The sequence below is a fragment of the Lolium rigidum genome, chromosome 7, assembly GCF_022539505.1.
Source record: "Lolium rigidum isolate FL_2022 chromosome 7, APGP_CSIRO_Lrig_0.1, whole genome shotgun sequence".
In the NCBI taxonomy this organism is placed as follows: Eukaryota; Viridiplantae; Streptophyta; class Magnoliopsida; order Poales; family Poaceae; genus Lolium; species Lolium rigidum.
The window spans coordinates 319416467-319438010 of record NC_061514.1 but is presented as its reverse complement, the minus strand read 5'-3'; the positions used below and the strand labels follow the sequence as shown (position 1 = coordinate 319438010).

The window sequence follows — 21544 nt, the reverse complement described above, 5'->3', positions numbered from 1 at the left end:
TCCTACATATGCATGAAGGTGACGAGTGTGCATGCTATGCTAGTACTTGGTTTAGTCTTTTGATCTATCTTACACTAAAGGTTACTAAAATATGAGCATTATTGTGGAGCTTGTTAACTCCGGCATTGAGGGTTCGTGTAATCCTACGCAATGTGTTCATCATCCAACAAAAGTGTAGAGTATGCATTTATCTATTCTGTTATGTGATCAATGTTGAGAGTGTCCACTAGTGAAAGTGTAATCCCTAGGCCTTGTTCCTAAATACTGCTGAGTTACTACTGCTTGTGTACTGTTTTACTGTGTTACTACTGCTGCAATACTACCACCATCAACTACACGCCGGTAAGCTATTTTCACGGCACCGTTGCTACTTGCTCATACATATTCATACCACCTGTATTTCACTATCTCTTCGCCGAACTAGTGCACCTATTAGGTGTGTTGGGGACACAAGAGACTTCTTGCTTTGTGGTTGCAGGGTTGCATGAGAGGGATATCTTTGACCTCTTCCTCCCTGAGTTCGATAAACCTTGGGTGATCCACTTAAGGGAAACTTGCTGCCGTTCTACAAACCTCTGCACTTGGAGGCCCAACACTGTCTACAGGAAAGGAGGGGGAACGTAGACATCAGCAGCCACCTGGTTATGAGGATCCCAAAGCACCTCATCATATATGCAAATTGGACAAGTCACTATATGGTCTCAAGCAAGCACCAAGAGCATGGTTTGCCAAGCTAAGTGGAAAATTGCAGGAACTTGGCTTCTTGCCATCCAAGGCTGACACTTCACTATTTATATACAATAAGTCAGGTATCACTATTTTTGTGTTGGTATATGTTGATGACATTATTGTTTCTAGTTCCTCAAACAAAGCTACTTCAGCACTACTACAAGATTTGAGTGCAGCTTTTGCATTAAAAGATCTAGGTGAACTTCACTATTTCTTAGGAATTGAGGTAAAGAAACAGAATGGTGATATTATTCTAACTCAACGGAAGTATGCCTTGGATCTACTAGCCAAAGTTGGCATGAGAGATTCAAAAGTAGCGTCAACGCCATTGTCAGCCTCTGATAAATTAAGTGCCTTTGAAGGAGATCCACTAGGACCGAATGATAGTACAAGGTACAGAAGTATAGTTGGCGCACTCCAATACTTAACCCTCACTAGACCTGATATTGCCTTCTCAGTAAACAAGGTATGTCAGTATTTGCATGCACCCACCACTCGTTCACCTGGACAGCGAGTAAAGAGAATTCTGAGATATATTACAGGAACTGCTTCTCTTGGATTAACCTTCGGAAAATCTTCATCCACTTTAGTGAGTGCTTTTTCGGATGCCGATCGGGCAGGTTGTGTAGATGATAGAAAATCTACAGGAGGCTTTGCAGTTTATTTTGGCCCTAATTTAATCTCTTGGAGTGCTAGAAAACAGCCAACAGTTTCTAGATCAAGTACAGAGGCAGAATACAAGGCACTAGCAAATGCTACTGCTGAAATAATTTGGGTTGAATCTCTCTTGAAGGAACTTGGTGTTGGAAGAAAACAAACATCATGTCTATGGTGTGATAATATGGGAGCTACTTATCTTTCTGCTAATCCTGTTTTTCATGCAAGGACTAAGCATATTGAAATACACTTTCATTTTGTAAGAGACCGAGTTGGCAAGAAGTTGCTTGAGATCTGCTTCATACCATCACAAGACCAAGTGGCAGATGGCTTTACAAAAGCATTGGCAGTACGACAACTCGAAGAATTTAAGCACAATCTCAACCTCAAGAAAGTTGTGATTGAGGAGGGGTGTGAAGGATAGATAGTATCGTAGAGATAGAGTTTGTTAGTATATTGTACGGGCTGATTCGGTTTATAAGGATCGGTCCATATCTCTCCTTTATCTCCTCTCCAAGTTGTAAACAAACTCAATGTAAATCCTGCCAATGTTGCGGCCTATATAACATGAAACCGATCCCGAGACAAAGGGTATCGTTAACACAAATTATCACAAACTCTTGCCTTCTTCCACTACCATGGTTCGTTTTTATGTCATATGGTCACATCTTTGTCAGAGCCCGCCCATATTCAAGGTCTCCCATCCTCGTTTTCGAAGGACCGTAGGATGCAAGGGAGGCAGTTGGGATTCACTCATAACCACGAAATGCAATGGATAGGTGTACCATATTTCGATAAGTATTGAGTGTTTGGCTCATGGGAACTGAAGAAAAACCATCTATTCTCTAAACCCCTTTTGACAACTTTACCACAGGGGAATCCCATACGGTGCGATTTTACATATGAAGGGGTAAAACTGTACAAGCTCAAAAGTCCAGAAATAACATCAAGGAGGGAAGAAATGGAATCGAGAAGCCACACTTAACAAAGGTGGTAAGTGATACGTCTCCAACGTATCGATAATTTCTTATGTTCCATGCTACTTTATTGATGATACCTACATGTTTTATGCACATTATATGTCATATTTATGCATTTTCTGGAACTAACCTATTAACAAGATGCCGAAGAGCCAGTTGCTGTTTTCTGCTGTTTTTGGTTTCAGAAATCCTAGTAAAGAAATATTCTCGGAATTGGACGAAACTTTCGCCCAGGGTCCTATTTTTGCACGAAGCTTCCAGAAGACCGAAGAGATAATGAAGTGGGGCCACGAGGCGGCCAGAAGGGTGGCCGGCGCGGCCCAAGCCCTGGCCGCGCCGACCTACCTCCTGGGCCCCTCGTGTGGGCCCCCGCGTTGACCCTCCGCCTACTTAAAGCTTCCGTCGCGAAACCCCCAGTACCGAGAGCCACGATACGGAAAACTTTACAGAGACGCCGCCGCCGCGAATCCCATCTCGGGGGATTTTGGAGATCGCCTCCCGGCACCCTGCCGGAGAGGGGATTCATCTCCCGGAGGACTCTACACCGCCATGGTCGCCTCCGGAGTGATGAGTGAGTAGTCCACCCCTGGACCATGGGTCCATAGCAGTAGCTAGATGGTCGTCTTCTCCTTGTTGTGCTTCATTGTTGGATCTTGTGAGCTGCCTAACATGATCAAGATCATCTATATGTAATTCTATATGTTGTGTTTGTCGGGATCCGATGGATAGAGAGTACTATGATTATGGTGATTATCAATCTATTGTTCATGTGTTGTTTATGATCTTGCATGCTCTCCGTTATTAGTAGAGGCTCGGCCAAGTTTTTACTCTTAACTCCAAGAGGGAGTATTTATGCTCGATAGTGGGTTCATGCCTCCATTGAATCTGGGACAGTGACAGAAAGTTCTAAGGTTGTGGATGTGCTGTTGCCACTAGGGATAAAACATTGATGCTATGTCTAAGGATGTAGTTGTTGATTACATTACGCACCATACTTAATGCAATTGTCTGTTGCTTTGCAACTTAATACTGGAGGGGTTCGGATGATAACTCTGAAGGTGGACTTTTTAGGCATAGATGCGGTTGGATGGCGGTCTATGTACTTTGTCGTAATGCCCAATTAAATCTCACTATATTTATCATATCATGTATATGCATTGTTATGCCTTTCTCTATTTGTCAATTGCCCGACCGTAATTTGTTCACCCAACATGCTTTTATCTTATGGGAGAGACACCTCTAGTGAACTGTGGACCCCAGTCCTATTCTTTACATAGCATACAATCTACTGCAATTGTGTTTACTTGTTTTCTTTGCAAACATCTTCCACTCGATACGTTTAATCCTTTGTTACAGCAAGCCGGTGAGATTGACAACCTCACTCGTTTCGTTGGGGCAAAGTACTTGGGTTGTGTTGTGCAGGTTCCGCGTTGGCGCCGGAATCCCCGGTGTTGCGCCGCATCACATTTCGCGACCATCAACCTTCAACGTGCTTCTTGGCTCCTACTGGTTCGATTAAACCTTGGTTTCATACCGAGGGAAAACTTGCCACCGTGCGCATCATACCTTCCTCTTGGGGTTCCCAACGGACGTGTACATCTACGCGCATCAAGCACTTTTTCGGCGCCGTTGCCGGGAGATCAAGACACGCTGCAAGGGGAGTCTCCACTTCTCAATCTCTTTACTTTGTTTTTGTCTTGCTTTATTTTATTTACTACTTTGTTTGCTGCACCTAAACAAAACACAAAAAAATTAGTTGCTAGTTTTACTTTATTTATTGTCTTGCTTACTATATCGAAAACACAAAAAAAAATTAGTTACTTGAATTTACTTTATTTGCCTAGTTTACTTTTTGCTTATTTCATCATGCTTAATCCTAAGTTTACTTTGGAAGAGATACTGGTAGGACGTGGGTGTATCATTGGAAGAGATAATATAGAAAAAATTTTCACCCATGTTAGTATGGATGAAGATTTTGAAGATATACCATTATTAAAAACTGCTCCTACTTATGAAAGTGCTTCTGCCTGTTTGATACACATGTTAGAAACTAGATTTGTTAATCTCAATCCCATAATACAACATATGTTTCTTACACTTTCGGATATGGAGATGGGAGAAAAGAGAAATTTTGTTTTAAAAGTCCTTGTTAGAGAATTTGAGGATATAGTTAAAGAAGCTAGAAAAGTTTTTATTAAGCATAAGAGGCTTGGTTTCTTTCCTAATTTTAAACAAATACTTGAAAAGAGGGATATGGATAGAATTAAGTATACTAATAATGTTAATGATGGTAGGGAAATTAAAGCGCCAATACCTAGTAAACTACTAGGAATGCATGAAGCTTTGGAAAACAACTATGCTTGGCTTATTCCTGAAAATTTGTTTGATGAGAATAGTAAGCCTAGGAGCAATGAGAGAGGAGTTACTTATATAGACCAGATACAATGCATTGTTGAGAAAACTCCCAGCTCCCAAGGTAATAATGTTGATGCTTCTTCATTTGAAAATACTTGATTTGCACTTTCTGCGCCTAGCTGAAAGGCGTTAAAGAAAAGCGCTTATGGGAGACAACCCATGTTTTTACTACAGTACTTTGTTTTATATTTGAGTCTTGGAAGTTGTTTACTACTGTAGCAACCTCTCCTTATCAAGTTTTTGTACCAAGTAAAGTTTCTATGTCAAAGTTGATGTTATATTTGGGATCGCTGCGCAGAAACAGCATTGCTGTCTGTCACGAATCTGGGCACAGTCCTCTGTAGAAAATTCGAAGAAATCTGCCAATTTACGAGCGTGATCCTCAGATATGTACGCAACTTTCATTAGTTTTGAGTTTTTCCATTTGAGCAAGTCTAGTGCCAGCTTTAAATTCGTCTTTACGGACTGTTCTGTTTTTGACAGATTCTGCCTTTTTATTTCGCATTGCCTCTTTTGCTATGTTGGATTTATTTCTTTGATCCACTAATGTCCAGTAGCATTATGCAATGTCCAGAAGTGAAAAGAATGATTGTGTCACCTCTGAATGAATGAATTATTAATCATGCACTAACCCTCTAATGAGTTTGCTTGAAGTTTGGTGTGAAGGAAGTTTTCAAGGGTCAAGAGAGGAGTATGATATACTATGATCAAGAGGAGTGAAAGCTCTAAGCTTGGGGATGCCCCCGTGGTTCACCCCTGCATATTTTAAGAAGACTCAAGCGTCTAAGCTTGGGGATGCCCAAGGCATCCCCTTCTTCATCGACAACATCATCAGGTTCCTCCCCGAAACTATATTTTTATTCGAGTCACATCTTTTGTTCTTTACTTGGAGCGTCGGTTTGTTTTTGTTTTTGTTTTGTTTGAATAAGATGGATCCTAGCATTCACTTTGTGGGAGAGAGACACGCTCCGCTGTTGCATATGGACACATGTGTCCTTAGGCTTTACTCATAATTTTCAAGGCGAAGTTTCTTCTTCGTTAAATTGTTATATGGTTGGAATTGGAAAATGCTACATGTAGTAATTCTAAAATGTCTTGGATAATGTGATACTTGGCAATTGTTGTGCTCATGATTAAGCTCTTGCATCATATGCTTTGCACCCATTAATGAAGAAATACATAGAGCTTGCTAAAATTTGATTTGCATATTTGGTTTCTCTAAGGTCTAGATAATATCTAGTATTGAGTTTTGAACAACAAGGAAGACAGTGTAGAGTCTTATAATGTATACAATGTGTCTTTTATGTGAGTTTTGCTGCACTTGTTCATCCTTGAGTTTGCTTCAAATAACCTTGCTAGCCTAAACCTTGTATCGAGAGGGAATACTTCTCATGCATCCAAAATCCTTGAGCCAACTACTATGCCATTTGTGTCCACCATACCTACCTACTACATGGTATTTCTCCGCCATTCCAAAGTAAATTGCTTGAGTGCTACCTTTAAAATTCCATCATCCACCTATGCAATTTATAGCTCATGGGACAAAATAGCCTTAAAAACTATCGTAGTATTGAATATGTACTTATGCACTTTATATTTTATTAAGTTGCTTGTTGTGCGATAACCATGCTTCGGGGAACGCCATCAACTATTGTTGAATATCATGTGAGTTGCTATGCATGTCCGTCTTGTCTGAAGGTCTATCATTTTAGTGGTTGGAGCATGCAAAATTGTTAGAGAAGAACATTGGGCCGCTAACTAAAGCCATGAACCATGGTGGAAGTTTCAGTTTTGGACATATATCCTCAATCTCATATGAGAATAATAACTTTGCTGCATGCTTATGCATTTAAGAGGAGTCCATTATCTGTTGTCCATGTTGTCCCGGTATGGATGTCTAAGTTGAGAATAATCAAAAGCGAGAAATCCGAAATGCGAGCATTCTCCTTAGACCTTTGTACAGGCGGCATGGAGGTACCCCTTTGTGACACTTGGTTGAAACATGGCATGCGAAGATCCGGTAGTCCAAGTTAAGTAGGACGAGGTGCGGGCACTATTAGTATACTATGCGTGAGGCTTGCAACTTGTAAGATATAATTTTCATAACTCATATGCTTTATTACTACCGTTGACAAAATTGTTTCATGTTTTCAAAATAAAAGCTCTAGCACAAATACAGCAATCGATGCTTTCCTCATTGAAGGACCATTCTTTTACTTTTATTGTTGAGTCGGTTTACCTATCTCCCTCCACCTTAAGAAGCAAACACTTGTGTGAAGCTGTGCATTGATTCCTACATACTTGCATATTGCACTTGTTATATTACTTTATGTTGACAATATCCATGAGATATACATGTTATAAGTTGAAAGCAACCGCTGAAACTTAATCTTCCTATGTGTTGTTTCAATACCTTTACTTTGATTTATTGCTTTATGAGTTAACTCTTATGCAAGACTTATTGATGCTTGTCTTGAAATACTATTCATGAAAAGTCTTTGCTATATGATTCACTTGTTTACTCATGTCATTACTTTTGCTTTGATCGCTGCATTCATTACATATGTTTACAAATAGTATGATCAAGATTATGATGGCATGTCACTTCAGAAATTATCTTTGTTATCGTTTTACCTGCTCGGGACGAGCAGAACTAAGCTTGGGGATGTTGATACGTCTCCAACGTATCGATAATTTCTTATGTTCCATGCTACTTTATTGATGATACCTACATGTTTTATGCACATTATATGTCATATTTATGCATTTTCTGGAACTAACCTATTAACAAGATGCCGAAGAGCCAGTTGTTTGTTTTCTGCTGTTTTTGGTTTCAGAAATCCTAGTAAAGAAATATTCTCGGAATTGGACGAAACTTTCGCCCGGGGTCCTATTTTTGCACGAAGCTTCCGGAAGACCGAAGAGATAATGAAGTGGGGCCACGAGGCGGCCGGAAGGGTGGCCGGCGCGGCCCGGGCCCCGGCCGCGCCGACCTACCTCCCGGGCCCTCGTGTGGCCCCCGCGTTGACCCTCCGCCTACTTAAAGCTTCCGTCGCGAAACCCCGAGCATCGAGAGCCACGATACGGAAAACCTTACGGAGACGCCGCCGCCGCGAATCCCATCTCGGGGGATTCCGGAGATCGCCTCCGGCACCTCGCCGGAGAGGGGATTCATCTCCCGGAGGACTTGTACACCGCCATGGTCGCCTCCGGAGTGATGAGTGAGTAGTCCACCCCTGGACCATGGGTCCATAGCAGTAGCTAGATGGTCGTCTTCTCCTTGTTGTGCTTCATTGTTGGATCTTGTGAGCTGCCTAACATGATCAAGATCATCTATATGTAATTCTATATGTTGTGTTTGTCGGGATCCGATGGATAGAGAGTACTATGATTATGGTGATTATCAATCTATTGTTCATGTGTTGTTTATGATCTTGCATGCTCTCCGTTATTAGTAGAGGCTCTGGCCAAGTTTTTACTCTTAACTCCAAGAGGGAGTATTTATGCTCGATAGTGGGTTCATGCCTCCATTGAATCCGGGACCGTGACGGAAAGTTCTAAGGTTGTGGATGTGCTGTTGCCACTAGGGATAAAACATTGATGCTATGTCTAAGGATGTAGTTGTTGATTACATTACGCACCATACTTAATGCAATTGTCCGTTGCTTTGCAACTTAATACTCGGAGGGGGTTCGGATGATAACCTGAAGGTGGACTTTTTAGGCATAGATGCGGTTGGATGGCGGTCTATGTACTTTGTCGTAATGCCCAATTAAATCTCACTATATTTATCATATCATGTATATGCATTGTTATGCCTTTCTCTATTTGTCAATTGCCCGACTGTAATTTGTTCACCCAACATGCTTTTATCTTATGGGAGAGACACCTCTAGTGAACTGTGGACCCCAGTCCTATTCTTTACATAGCATACAATCTACTGCAATTGTGTTTACTGTTTTCTTTGCAAACATCTTCCACTCGATACGTTTAATCCTTTGTTACAGCAAGCCGATGAGATTGACAACCTCACTGTTTCGTTGGGGCAAAGTACTTGGGTTGTGTTGTGCAGGTTCCGCGTTGGCGCCGGAATCCCTGGTGTTGCGCCGCATCACATTTCGCGACCATCAACCTTCAACGTGCTTCTTGGCTCCCTACTGGTTCGATTAAACCTTGGTTTCATACTGAGGGAAAACTTGCCACTGTGCGCATCATACCTTCCTCTTGGGGTTCCCAACGGACGTGTACATCTACGCGCATCAGTAAGCAACCAGTAGATGAGAGGTTGAAATAGGGCTGCTTGGACCTTGAATTGATGGCGCATCAAATCACTATGGAAACAAACTTTCCAACATCCAAATGATGGGGCCTGGTTTTGGAAAATCAAACCATTCACATTTTCCCGACATTCCGCGCAACACAAGCCACCACCTCAATAAAATATGGGTCAACAAAACCTTGCCTGCCCTCAATAAACGAAGAGATATTTATGTTTTTTTAAAGAGCATTTAAAAATAAACTATCTTTCATTTCCCTCTGATGGGCAGTACATAACACACATTCCAGGCTAGAGTTCAAGTGCCACTGCTTCCTCTCCAATAAATCAGGCGCGTTCAGACCATCATGAATCAAAAGCCAAGAGGAAACCTTGAGTTTAGGGAGGAACTTAGATTTCTAAATAACACTATAATCATAAATAATAAACGAGGTAGCAATTCTTGTTTTTACTACCTATGAGGTACTACTTAGTTAATAAGACTTAATCTATGACAATTAACTAGAGAGCAAACGAGAGGGAGAGATCAAGAGACTTTGTGAAAGTCAGAATAGGCGCACGAGCAAGTGGTAACCAATGTGAGAAATGTTTCCTAGGAAATCTGTTATTTTGTACGATTCAACTACGGAGTACCTTTCAGTGAAGCACAAATAAAAGCTAAATGACAGAGTGCCAACATTGATTCACATGGTTACTGCACTTTATCATCGACAACACTAGGTGCATTCGCTCCATATGACATGGGTAGACAATGCATTTTTCCCTTAAGAATACTAAGAGTGGATTTAGTGACCGAGTATATACGTGAGCACGCGGTGTTTACCGTTGGATCCGCTTTAAGATACTAGTCTCACAAACAGAGCCAAACGGCGTCAACCCTCCTTTTTCTAATCCCTCTCTCTTCTTCTTTCTTTTCCCACGAGCGAAACAGTGCCCCCACATCCCAAATCGAACGAGGCCGGTCCCGTGGCCCCGCTCCGCCTTCCCCAAATCGAACGAGGCCGCTCGGCCTCACGCGCGCCGCTCTGGCATTGGCGTGGGCGTGGCACGCCTTGCCGCCGCCGCGATGGTGGCGCCCGCTCGCCTCGGACCCAGGCGCGCTTGCGGAGCACTCCCCTCGCTCGCGTGCTCGGCGGCCGCCTCCTCCCTCGACGCGTGGCCCGCGCGGCCACCTCGTCCCCCGTCGCCTGAACGACGAGAGCAGGGCGGAGAACCCTGCGGCGGCGTAGGCGAGCGGGATGGCCGGGCCGGCGTCGAAGCTCGCCTCCTGGCCGGTGAGCACGAAGACGCCGGAGCCAACGACGGATCCGAAGCCGAGGAAGGCGAGGTCGACCCAGGACAGGCAGCGGCGCAGAGTCCCGGCCTCGATGGCGTCGGTGGAGCGGGCGACCACGCGGTCACGCAGACGCGGGACGGTTTGTCCATTATCCATTATCGACCGATGTCGTTGCTCTGGACTATGGTGCGGCCATGGGAGGCAACCCCTCTCTCTATCTCTTCTGATTTGAAGATGTGGATTTTTTTGTTTAGCGGACTGCTATGGTTCAGCTTGGGGATTGACTTGGATCAGGCTATTAGCTGATTTTGGTTATCTTGCTAACATGAAATTTTATCCGCTTATTGGCCCGTATCATATGATTTTGGCTGTCCGACACCGTCTATTAAGATCCATGGCGCCGCCGTGGGTTAGAGTCTATCGGGTGAGCGGCCTGCTCGAACTTCTCATCCGCGCACGATCTCAAATCCGACTTTGCATTAGTTGTTCAGTCGGCAGCAGTACGTATATCAATCTATCCATTCTTTTGTGTTCAGTCTGCAGTAGTCTGGAAGTAGTGGAGGCACACGGAGCTTGTCCACCGCCCGCCCCGAGAAGGACGCCGCCGACGCAGACTCCGGCCGCCCGCCTCTGCCAGAAGCTGGCCGCCAAGGACCGCCTCGCAGCCGAGCTCGCAGAGAGGGCCGACGCGCTCGACGGCGCGGGCTACATGGACGCCGGCCACCGCGGCTCTCCCCATCTCTTTGATTCCTATGCCATGGCAGTCAGCGGGAGGCGCCGGCGGCCGAGGCTGACTCGGGCGGCGCGGTCGGCGATGCAGAGGAGCGGCGGCCGCGGGGAAGCACCGGGAGGAGAGGAGGAGGCCGCGGCCGGGGGCGGTGAGCAGCGCTCGGGGCGATGAGTGCGCTCGGTTTCGCTTCAGTAGCGGTCAGACGGTCAAGCACGGGGGCGAGGGGGCGGTTTCGTTTTTTCGTTTTTTTTCTTAGGCGTGCGGAAGAGATCGTGGGGTAGACTCTGCGCTCGTTTCCCACCACACAAACGGCAGGACACACGGTGTTAGACACGTGTCGCGTAGAAACCGTGTGCTCACGTATACACCCGGTCACTAGGCTTCATCCGTACTAAAGAACTTGATGATTATAACCCCCACGCGCCACACCTATGCATTCAAGAAATTTATTAAGGCAAAGCGTAACCACTTCATTAGCTTTAAGGAAAAGATAGTATATGGTTGTTTCTAATGAGGAGACATATATATATATGTACATCAGAAAATTCCTCGAGGCCTTATATAGAGGGTTTAGGTAAAAAAAAGAGGCAATGTTGGTGTATTCGTCGGCATTTCGATGAATGAGCAAAATCGGAAGTTGTATTACGTCGTTCCACCCACTACGGGAGAAAAAGCTTTTGCCGTGCAACACGGCAAAGGGCCCTATATGCACGGCAAAGGTTTTGTTGTGCGATGCCGCACGGCAAAGGTCGCACAGTAATGCCATTGACGGCAAAGGTTTCTTTGCCGTGCGCCTCGCCAATGTTGCACGACAAAGGCTTTGCCGTGCGACGTCACATGGCAAACGGCAAAGGTCGCTTCTTTGCCGTGTGACAAACATGTTTTATCTTAAAAAAAGCCCCAAACTGGTCGGTCTGGGATTCAAACCTAAGACGCAGAGTAGGGTAAGCGTGCAACCTTGCCACTGGGCTAAGTATTCGTTTGTTGATAACTATATCACGCCACATCTTTGAGCTGAGAAGATATCCAGTTTTTACATCTTTGACGTGCGCTTACACTAGGCAAAGGCTTGCTTTGCCGTGCGTTTGTTAAAAACACTAGGCAAATGATGCTTTGCCGTGTAACACAGCTGCGCGCACGGCAAAGAGTGAGACACGGCAATACCCAACGCCTTTGCCATGCACTGAATCTTTGCCGTGCGGCGTGTTGGGCCATTGCCGTGTACCTTTCTTTGCCGTGCGGCCTCTTCTGTCGTTGCCGTGAATCCTATCTTTGCCGTGCGCTAGTGTCTATCTTTGTCGTGGCCAAGATCTTTCCCGTGCGTTTTTCTCCATGCGCACGGCAAAGAAATATTTGTCGTGCGGGAACGCACGGCAAAGATAGGCTGCACGGCAAAGACAATTTTTCCTGTAGTGACCTTCCGGACATGCCAAGGCGTTGGATCCTTTATAACACCAGATTTTCTTTCCCAAACTAATTGTGTTTTCTAGAAGATTTCTAAAATGCAAAATAGGAAAATAGGGGTTTCTTGCCTTGAAGCAATTTAGCTCTAACGTTTTAATAATTTCACATTATTGGTTTATGAAATGATTTTTCAATTTTAAAATTTTAAATAAGGAATATATAATGCCTATATCTAAACAACCTTTTCTTAAATCTAAGTAACCATTTCGCAAATTAAGCAAACTTTTAATAAAATAAAGAAAATGGAAAGATCTTTGGCACAAGAAAAGGGCGGACCATATCATGTTTATTTAGTTTTGCTTCCTCTCTTTTTTAAATAATTGAATTTCGTAGAAACTTCCGCAAATCATTAAAATATTAAAGAAAACATAATAATCATTAGAAATGTTAATGAAAACAACATAACAAACTTCAAGAGTCATTGATATGATTTGTATATATCTGTCGCCAATAGAAAAGTTCACATGAGAGGGCAACGGCTAGGGCCGGTGAGTTTTGAGAGGCCTCCAGGGGTACGGGTTGAGAGCTCTTGAACATTTTAATTTTTTTCGAAAATGTTGAACATTTTAAATAGAGTGTCGACAATCTTTTGGTTTTTCATGAGTAATTTTTTATTTTTGTTTTGACTTGTTCTGTTTTCTTTAATATACACGTAAAGACATTTGTTGCACGGAGCCTGACTTAGGAAATATCCACCACACAAAATTTATCCAACGGCTCTCGTCTGCTTAGTACTAGTTATTTCATTGAATGGAAAGACAAGCCTGAATGTATTCTCAAAGTCTGTCTAAACTTCGGAAATCCTGTGAAGCAAGGTAGTTAAGAAAAATGAAAAGTTCATAAATTAAAATAGCTTCAGCGCTGCTAGGAAAATCTACAACAAGTATACAAAAGCTCAATAAACTAGCTTCATGGTTTACCAGATTAGATTATATCTACTCCAAGGGTTCAGCAGTGAAATTGTGAAGTGCTCATATCCACAAGTCTTCTTTCTCCAAAATTTCCTCTGTATTGTTTTTTCTATCTTTTTCCCTGTTGCAATGACGATTTAGATATTAGTGTTGAAATAAATCATTTAACTTCAATGGTTTTGTCTACCTTTTTCACTGATTTTTCTTGATGAACATCTGACTGTGGCAGATTTTCCAAGCAGCGATACAACATTTGAATTTATTTATTTTGGAACGAATTATTTTAATTTCTGAAGGTGTCATTTTGTTTAACTACTTTGGTTCACTGGATTTCTAAGTTCTATCAGACTTTGAAAATGCATTCAGACTTGTTTTTGTGAAATAGAAGTAGTACTTAATAGATAAGAGTTCGTTGGATGAGTTTTGTGTGGTGGATATTGACTAAGTTAGGCTCCTGACAGAAGTCTTTGTTTTGTTTTCAAAAACCCCAAAGGACAGGGACCTTCGACAGCAAGGATCTTCGTGTCGTTGTGTCGTCTTTGCACCCTGATGGCTGATGAAGTAGACCAAGTGTGATCCGCCACAAGAGAGAAAATAAACAATGATAGATTCCTAAAGTTTTCTTTTCAAAAAGGAGAATGAACCAACTAAGCTAGAGAGAAATTTACTTCTTCTGACCACTGAACCAACTAGAAATACAGCCTCATCTCAGAAACACCGCCTGGCCGAGATGGATCGACGAAACTTATGCTTCGGGGTTATCTCGGGTGAAACAGCGACGCTGCATTGTTAATTCCTCTCCACATGCATGGACATGGTTATATGCTTCGGCGTTAAGAATTACTAGTAAGCATTGGCGCGTCGGCACGACGCGCCCGTTGTCCATATTTTTAATTGTATTTGAATGAATAAATTCTCTTTTAGTATACCTATATCTGAACTTTGTAATGTCTTATACAGGAGCCATCATAAAGGATTACAGATATACATAACCGAACAGTCACAATCGCATGAATCTACAACATATTGTTCATAATTTTCTTCCTAGCACAACCTGGAATATACAACCTTTGGTATGGAATAGCATAGAAAATTAGGAACACTCTGAACGACCTCTTTATGCTCTGTAGTTCACTCTCTCCTAGTTGTGAAGCTTCAGCCAACATGTCCTTAACATCGCTCTGCGTGTTTATTTATGGGAAATGCCACAGCTCGCATATACAGTACAGTGGGCAATGCCAGGGAATGAACACAGCGCTTGAAAGTGGCACAAGCTCCTTGCTGCATGTAATGGTCATATCGCTGTTCCACATCAACAAACTGCAATCCTAAGGGAGGTAAAGGAATGAATTAGCTACGTTCTAATAAAATTTTACAACTTCAGAAGGCATCTTGGATGTATTGTTTGCTTGTGTCTCTAGGAATGATAGCTGGAAGCTCCCATTGACCGTGAGAAGATAAAGTGGGCGGTTCATGAGAAAACACATTTTCGAATGAACAAATATGGAACCAAATTGTTCTGATCTTTACCTCGTAAGTCTCTTCATGCATCCATAATGTCCTTCCCATAAGAATTCGTTGGGTCATTGTATGGTCGATCTTAGAGCAGGATTCAAGAATAGGAGTCAGGAGGTGTTTGAGTGGCAGGAGGTGGATCTTCCCTGTGCATTGGGATGCTGGGCATTTCATTGGAAGTTAACATTTTTTATGGAATTGGGTCGGTCACCATAGGAAAGGCAGAAAATTTGGTCACTGTAAAAACACAGCACACATTCACTCACTCACTCTGCCTTTTAAACCTCATCAACAATATCCTCCTGAAAGTGCTGTGAGGAAATAGCATTGTAAAAAACAAATTATTAGAAATGAAACATTCTGTGAAGTCTACAGTTAAAAAGATATGCATCCAAACTCTAGAAAATCTAATATGCTCACACTGAGATATAAAATATATATTCGGTAGGCTCTAGATTATCCATTGAGAATTATCATTTTTCGTATATTGTGGTTCTGAATAGAGAATAATGGAATTGCATGGAATGTGAACTCACTTCTTCCGATATCCTCATGCATGAGCAGTAAATTAAGTAATAATCTACGCATGTTACAAATGCATTAATTAAGAATCTGTTATACTATTTTCTGTGGGACAGTAGATACACGGTAGTAGCTATATCAATCAGATGAAACGCTCTATTGATGTACAGTGTGTAGATAGTCAATGAGAGGATTTATATTTGGGTCGTCACTGATGGCGGCGAAGGCAACAAACAATTGTTTCAATGTGCAAAATTAGTAGACCTAGATGATTTTTCTTGTCTTATTACCCCCTGTTTGTAAGATTTTCCTCAGGGTGACACTTTACATGGTTCCACAACAGCTCCACATGCCATGTTAAGAAAAGGAACGGCCATAGGAAGACTACGCGCAAAAAAAAGGATTATGGGAAGAATTGGAGCAATCATGAAAAGAACAATAACATGTCTGCATCTATATTTATCATCGGGTTAATTTTTGGCAGGCTCAGTATCATAAACCAAAACAAAGAATAATAATCATTTAACTGGACCTACAGTATGTTTTTATTGGACTATTAAGAACTCAAGATTTCTCTATGTGAGGCAAACAAACTGCTTGTTCATCAATAATATAAATTAATATTTAAACCTAACACGGACATAGGTTGTGAATCTTAATTTAATTTAGCTTCTTTCAATGGATAATTATACATTTACATGTGGAGGGTTTCTTTGTTGAACGACAATCAGTACACACAGAATTGATCCAGAATCTAGTTTTGTCATTCATTATCACAGTGCAAAGACTATTAAAGGAAAAGAAAGTTGACAACTAACATGAATGGTAGTACCAATATCTCAACCTTTGGTCAATCACTAAATTGGTTACCATTGTCGTTGGCAGACAGAGGCCATATACAAACAGCTACAAACTTCAGAAGATGTGATATATAGTCAGCACCGTCACCGTGAAAAGCACAGGTGAGGGTCTACATAACCTGTTCAAAAGCCTTTTATTAGCATCAATGGAATCAGAGAAACATATATAAGGCATTTAGTAACATGACATGAGGTAAAAAGCAAATCACAGATCAACATGTGTAAAATTATCGACCCAGCTATCTAAATTTCAAGCAGCAAAGAAAGATAAAACTGAATGTGGTGCATCCACAGCCCAGGACTCATATGTATTCTGAATTTCTGATATGAACAGTCAATTATATACCTTCACCAAAATTAAATATCCACTCAATTAATCAAATGCACCTGAAGAAAAAACGTATTTGGAATTTTTCCAAGGAGGTGCATCATGGCCACGGCTGGACTGTGTTGCCTTCCCTGTTGGTCTCCCATGTCCCAGCTTGCCAACTCCCAGAAGCTGGGAGAGTGCTAATCTGAATCCAGAATTGGAGGTGAACAAATAAAAAGAGAGAAGAAAATTAACCAGCTGTTTGGGCTGATGCAAGTCCTGGATGAAGAGCTTGTATCTGAACCTACCTCTCTTTTCTTATCTGGATCTGCAGGACGGTACATGGGTGGAGATTGACGATTTGGAGCACGTCCGGCTGCCTGCGCTGTCCATGTTCCTGGTAGAAGCGCCGCCATGCCGGCACAGCGCCACCACGCCGCCCGCCCACACACAGATATGTGTGTGTCGCGTGAGGATGATCTATGGAGTGATTCAGACACTCCCCTGTCCTCTCATCCCCTGTCGTGGCTGCAGGCAGCCCAACCAGAAGAGGGCCGCGTCCATGACGCACGGCATCTGAACCCACGTCACACGGTCATCGTCCACCAAATCACTGGCATCAGACTCTTCCCATGTCGCCGCCACGACCAAGCGCAGCAGAAGAAATCATCCGCCGCCGCCTCTGCAGCACCTCTTGTCGAACCCCACACCGAGCTCCTGGTCGAACGGCCTGCACCGGCGAGCGGCGGCCGCGGCCGAGAGCAGGAGCGGGAATGACTGCAGCAACCATGGGGTGTCCTGCAGCCGGTTCACTTCTGCACCTCCCGTACCGCCTGTGTCAGCACTCAGCAGCGGCTCAGACGGCATCCTCTCGCTCACGCTGCGAGGTTACGCGATGGAGCCGTGCACCTGCTGCCGATGCGGCGAGGACGGAGCCGCCGGTGTAGAGCGTGGAAGGCGGACTGGGGATGAAGAGGCAGCAGATAACGATGGGGATTTTTTTTTTGGAGAGAGACAACGATGGGAATTGGGGAGGAAGAGGCCAAGATTATTCGGGCTGGAATGTCGGCATGTCGGCACCGCTTTGACCGCGTGGTGGAAAGCAGCAGGCCCACATGTAAGTGGACCATGCACACAATGACCGGAAGCAATCTCAAGTCTATACGAAGGAAACTTTTTGAAGCCGGTAACCGGTAACCGCTTCCGCAAAAAAGAAGGAAACGATGGAGAAACCATTGACTGGATTTGCGAGGTGAAAAAGGAAGAGTCCACGCGTTGCACAATGATTGAATCAACGAAAGGATAAATAGGCCATCTACAGTGTGCAGATCGCTAATTGACACGCCAAAGTGTTTAGCTTTTATATAGGGTATAATGACGCTTTTGTATTACAGCTGTGTTGGCCGGCTTTGCGACTTGGCTAGCATGAAGTCTCGTCAGTCTATTACCAACGACATCGGAATATATCGTCGACGTTAAGAACTACTTCCAAATAAAAATCAATCTGAATTTCTTCAGATCAATTAGTCGTGGGTAGCAGTTGTGACTTGTGATCACCACAAGTGACAGCTCGTGAGCCGCGGTACCAACAACACCATCAAGAAAGGCAAGATAACAATGAGTGCACAACGGGAAGATGCATAAGCATATATGGACTGTTCATCAGAAATGAGAAGATACAACAAACTCGATGCAACTCTGTCTCTGTCTCACTCTCACGTACACAGGCCGGACACAACGCAGATCTACCTAGCGACCAGTCGATCACACCAGAAGACCAAACGCTGATATAGCCACCTCGCCCTGCAGCTCATCCACATCCTGAAATAAACGATTTGGTCCCAACTCTCGAATAAAATACTGGCATCCAACATAGCTGCGGACCTGCTGGTTTATTCTGTCTACTGAACTGGAAACGGACATGTACACAACATCACGCTCTCTGCAACAAGATGATTGCGCATTGCGGTCAGTGGACAAAGTTTACGGTGACACACTGCATAAAGAACAGAAGAAGTGCAATATTAATTCAGAGATAGAGATCGAGTAGGAGCTTACACCAGGGGACGATCTTCCAGCGCTGATTATCGCCCTTGCACCACTCCCAGAGCACGATCTCGGTGCCGTCGTGGACGCCGCCGTGGTCCTTGTCACCGTGGAGGGCGTCGAAGTTGAGGTAGATGTTGTTCACCATGCGGATGCAGCGGAACCCCTTGCCCACGTCCTTGCTCTCCGTCCACAGCACCGACTCATCCAGGTACTCCGGGTTGTAAGGTACAAGCTTCACCTGCAGTCACAGACACGCGCCAACCTACATGTAAACGTCTCGAAACCCAGAGCAGGTGGAAAAGCACAAAGCTTGTGACACGAATTGGGAAAATCGTAAACGTAGATAGGTATGTGCCAACAACTACATTGACCGATGGAGACTAGCATGAAACGAGCACACACATTAACGTCACAATTCTACAAATCTAGGTAAGATGGAATGAATTAGAAGGAGACAGTGTGCGTCTTCCATATCGTCTTTTTATCTACCTTTTTTTGTCGTGTGTGTTTTGTTTGTAGTTTTACTCTATCTAATCGGTAAGTGCCGTGTGGAACTAAAACCACAACAATTATTATGGATTAGAGGGAGTATCAGGTTTTTTTTATGCTAAACTTCAACTTGCACCTTAGTCCTTATTAGTGTGCAATATGGATAGTTTCTGAATGGTCTTTTGTGTTCAACAAATTTTTTTGATGGGTTTGTGTTCAACTATAGTACAAGAGATATTGTTGTAAGCAAGAAAGAGGAGCAACCAGATCACGTCGTTTCTATGCAGCTTAGAGTTCTGTAGGGATTCAGCTTACTGGGTGGTTCTGTCCGAGGGAGTGCTTGATGGCTTCGCCGGTGACCTTGTTTACCAGGGCAAAGGCAGGGTAGCCTTCCTCGTCCTTGATGCGGGTGCTGTGCCTCATGTCCTTCACCCAGTGCTGCATTTCGTTTCCATACGTACGTACACACGAGTAGAGACCAAAGTTAAGTAAGATCACCATGTGAAACTAGCGAGTTATGACCATGTTTATTTGGTTTTGACCTGGTATTCGTCTCTAGGGTTGGTGGGCGCGAGGCACACGGCCCCATTCCTCACGGTGAGGCTGTAGTCCTCGCCAGCCCTGCAGAGAACGCGCACGGTGTTCTCCGACGCCAGCGAACGGTGCAGGTTGCCATACCCGTACCCCGGGCCCGGCGGCGCGTACGCCTCGGCGCCGTGCGCACCCGGCGGCGGCGGGGGCGCGTACCCTCCACCTCCATACGGACCCGGCGGCGGCGCATACCCTCCACCTCCATACGCAGGCGGCGGTGGCGCATAGGGATCCGGGCCACCGGACGAGCCGCCGCCATACCCGTACCCTGTGCCCCCGTAAGCTGGCTGCGGTGGCGGATGCGCGTAGCCGTCTCCTGCAGCACCCCAGGGCAGGACCTTCCAGCACTGGTTGTCGCCCTTGCACCACTCCCAGAGCACGACGCCGGTGCCGTCGCGGACGCCGCCGTGGTCCTTGTCGCCGTGGAGGGCGTCGAAGTTGAGGTGGATGTTGTTGACCATGCGGATGCAGCGGAAGCCCTTGCCCACGTCGTTGCTCTCCGTCCACAGCACCGACTCGTCCAGGTAGTCGGCGTTGTAGGGGACGAGCTTCACCGGGTGGGACTGCCCGAGCGAGTGCTTGACGGCGAGCCCCGTGGCGCGGTTCACCAGCGCGAACGCCGGGTGGCCCTCCGCGTCCTTCACACGCGTGCTGTGCCTCATGTCCTTGTACCAGTGCTGCACACACACACAGATATGCATGTCACTTACATGTGGTTGAAATGCAAATCAATCTGGGTAACAATGGTCAGGGTTCATATTTGGACGATATATTGTGCGTGCCTGGTACTCGTCGCGGGGGTTGGTCGGGGCGAGGACGACGGCGTCGTGGCGGATGGTGAGGCAGTAGGCCTCGTCGGCGCGGCAGAAGATCTTGAAGGTCGGCTCGTGCTGGGCCATCGGCGCAGGAGGGTAGCCGCCACCGGCCGGCGGCGGTGCAGGGTGGTGCTGGTGGCCGTGCCCAAACATGACGACGACGGGGACAGAGTGAGTGACTGTGGCTGTGTGTGTGAGTGTTCCTTGGGTCGGCCGGTGCGATGCGAGTATTGCCACTAGCCGGCCCGGGTTTTATAGGAGTGGGAAGCGTAACCTACGACGGCAGGCGCTATCTCCGTGGGCACAGACCACGACATCTGTCCCGATCTAATGTCTCATTCTCTTCGTGCTCGAGCAGGGTTGATTGGTTGGTCTACCGATGATCTGGCACAACAGGAGTTTAGAATTGCGACCAAATTGAAGTAGGTTTCTGGTGGCTGGAGAAGGATAGGTAAGAAGAGTTGAACGCGGCCTCCGTTACGACCGAGGAGGCTAGTGCCGGAGCCGGCCACCCGCGGCGTTGTTAAACGCACGACTCCGATGACTTTTTTTCTTTTTTCGATAAAGGATGCTTTATTACTTCAAAAAGCAATTACATCCAGCCTCTGCATAACCAGGATGCACACAGCCGTTTGTTGTCTCAAGTGACCAAAGTTGTAGAAAAACAAAAATAGGCGAAATACATATCGGAACGATGAATCATATAACGCCTAAGAGCTAGGTGGTGCAACTATCCGTAGACTATGCTGCCACCCATGTAGGGAAAAAGTATCCCTCGCCGTATCCTCCAACCGTGTACGGACCTCCGTAAACGGGTCTCGGTTCTCCACACGCTCGAAGAGGTAACCACGAACGGAGAATACCTGTGCATCCGTAGATAACCTGCAACAAAGAGCAATTTATATCGTTAAAGATCTTGTCATTTCTACATAGCCGGAGCGCCCGGATAACTCGC

The 21544-nt window shown here is 44.8% G+C and overlaps 1 protein-coding gene and 2 long non-coding RNA genes across 3 annotated transcripts; all 3 read right to left on the bottom strand.

Moving 5' to 3' along the window:
- Positions 1-14337: 14337 nt before the first annotated feature.
- LOC124673684 lies at positions 14338-16273 on the bottom strand. The gene is made up of 2 exons (XR_006992783.1): positions 14969-16273; positions 14338-14766 (listed from the first exon to the last, which is right to left on the bottom strand). It is a non-coding gene; the product is annotated as an uncharacterized LOC124673684 (long non-coding RNA).
- A 64-nt stretch (positions 16274-16337) lies between these two features.
- Positions 16338-17117, bottom strand: LOC124673683. Its single transcript, XR_006992782.1, has 3 exons — positions 16954-17117; positions 16723-16850; positions 16338-16454 (listed from the first exon to the last, which is right to left on the bottom strand). It is a non-coding gene; the product is annotated as an uncharacterized LOC124673683 (long non-coding RNA).
- A 1281-nt stretch (positions 17118-18398) lies between these two features.
- LOC124673682 (ricin B-like lectin R40G2) lies at positions 18399-20729 on the bottom strand. The gene is made up of 5 exons (XM_047209714.1): positions 20557-20729; positions 19726-20451; positions 19499-19621; positions 18704-18932; positions 18399-18587 (listed from the first exon to the last, which is right to left on the bottom strand). Coding segments are annotated over exons 1-5 (1197 nt in total). The 5' UTR covers positions 20674-20729; the 3' UTR covers positions 18399-18585.
- Between the last annotated feature and the right edge of the window lie 815 nt (positions 20730-21544).

Bases quoted from the DNA above. Each gene is read 5' to 3' on its own strand.
- LOC124673682 (XM_047209714.1), bottom strand. From the start codon at position 20,673: ATGGCCCAGCACGAGCCGACCTTCAAGATCTTCTGCCGCGCCGACGAG. The intron at 19,622-19,725 runs GTCAAAACCAAA...AACGAAATGCAG, and splicing joins ACCCTAGAGACGAATACCAG to CACTGGGTGAAGGACATGAG. The intron at 18,933-19,498 runs GTAAGCTGAATC...CTGTGACTGCAG, and splicing joins CCCTCGGACAGAACCACCCA to GTGAAGCTTGTACCTTACAA.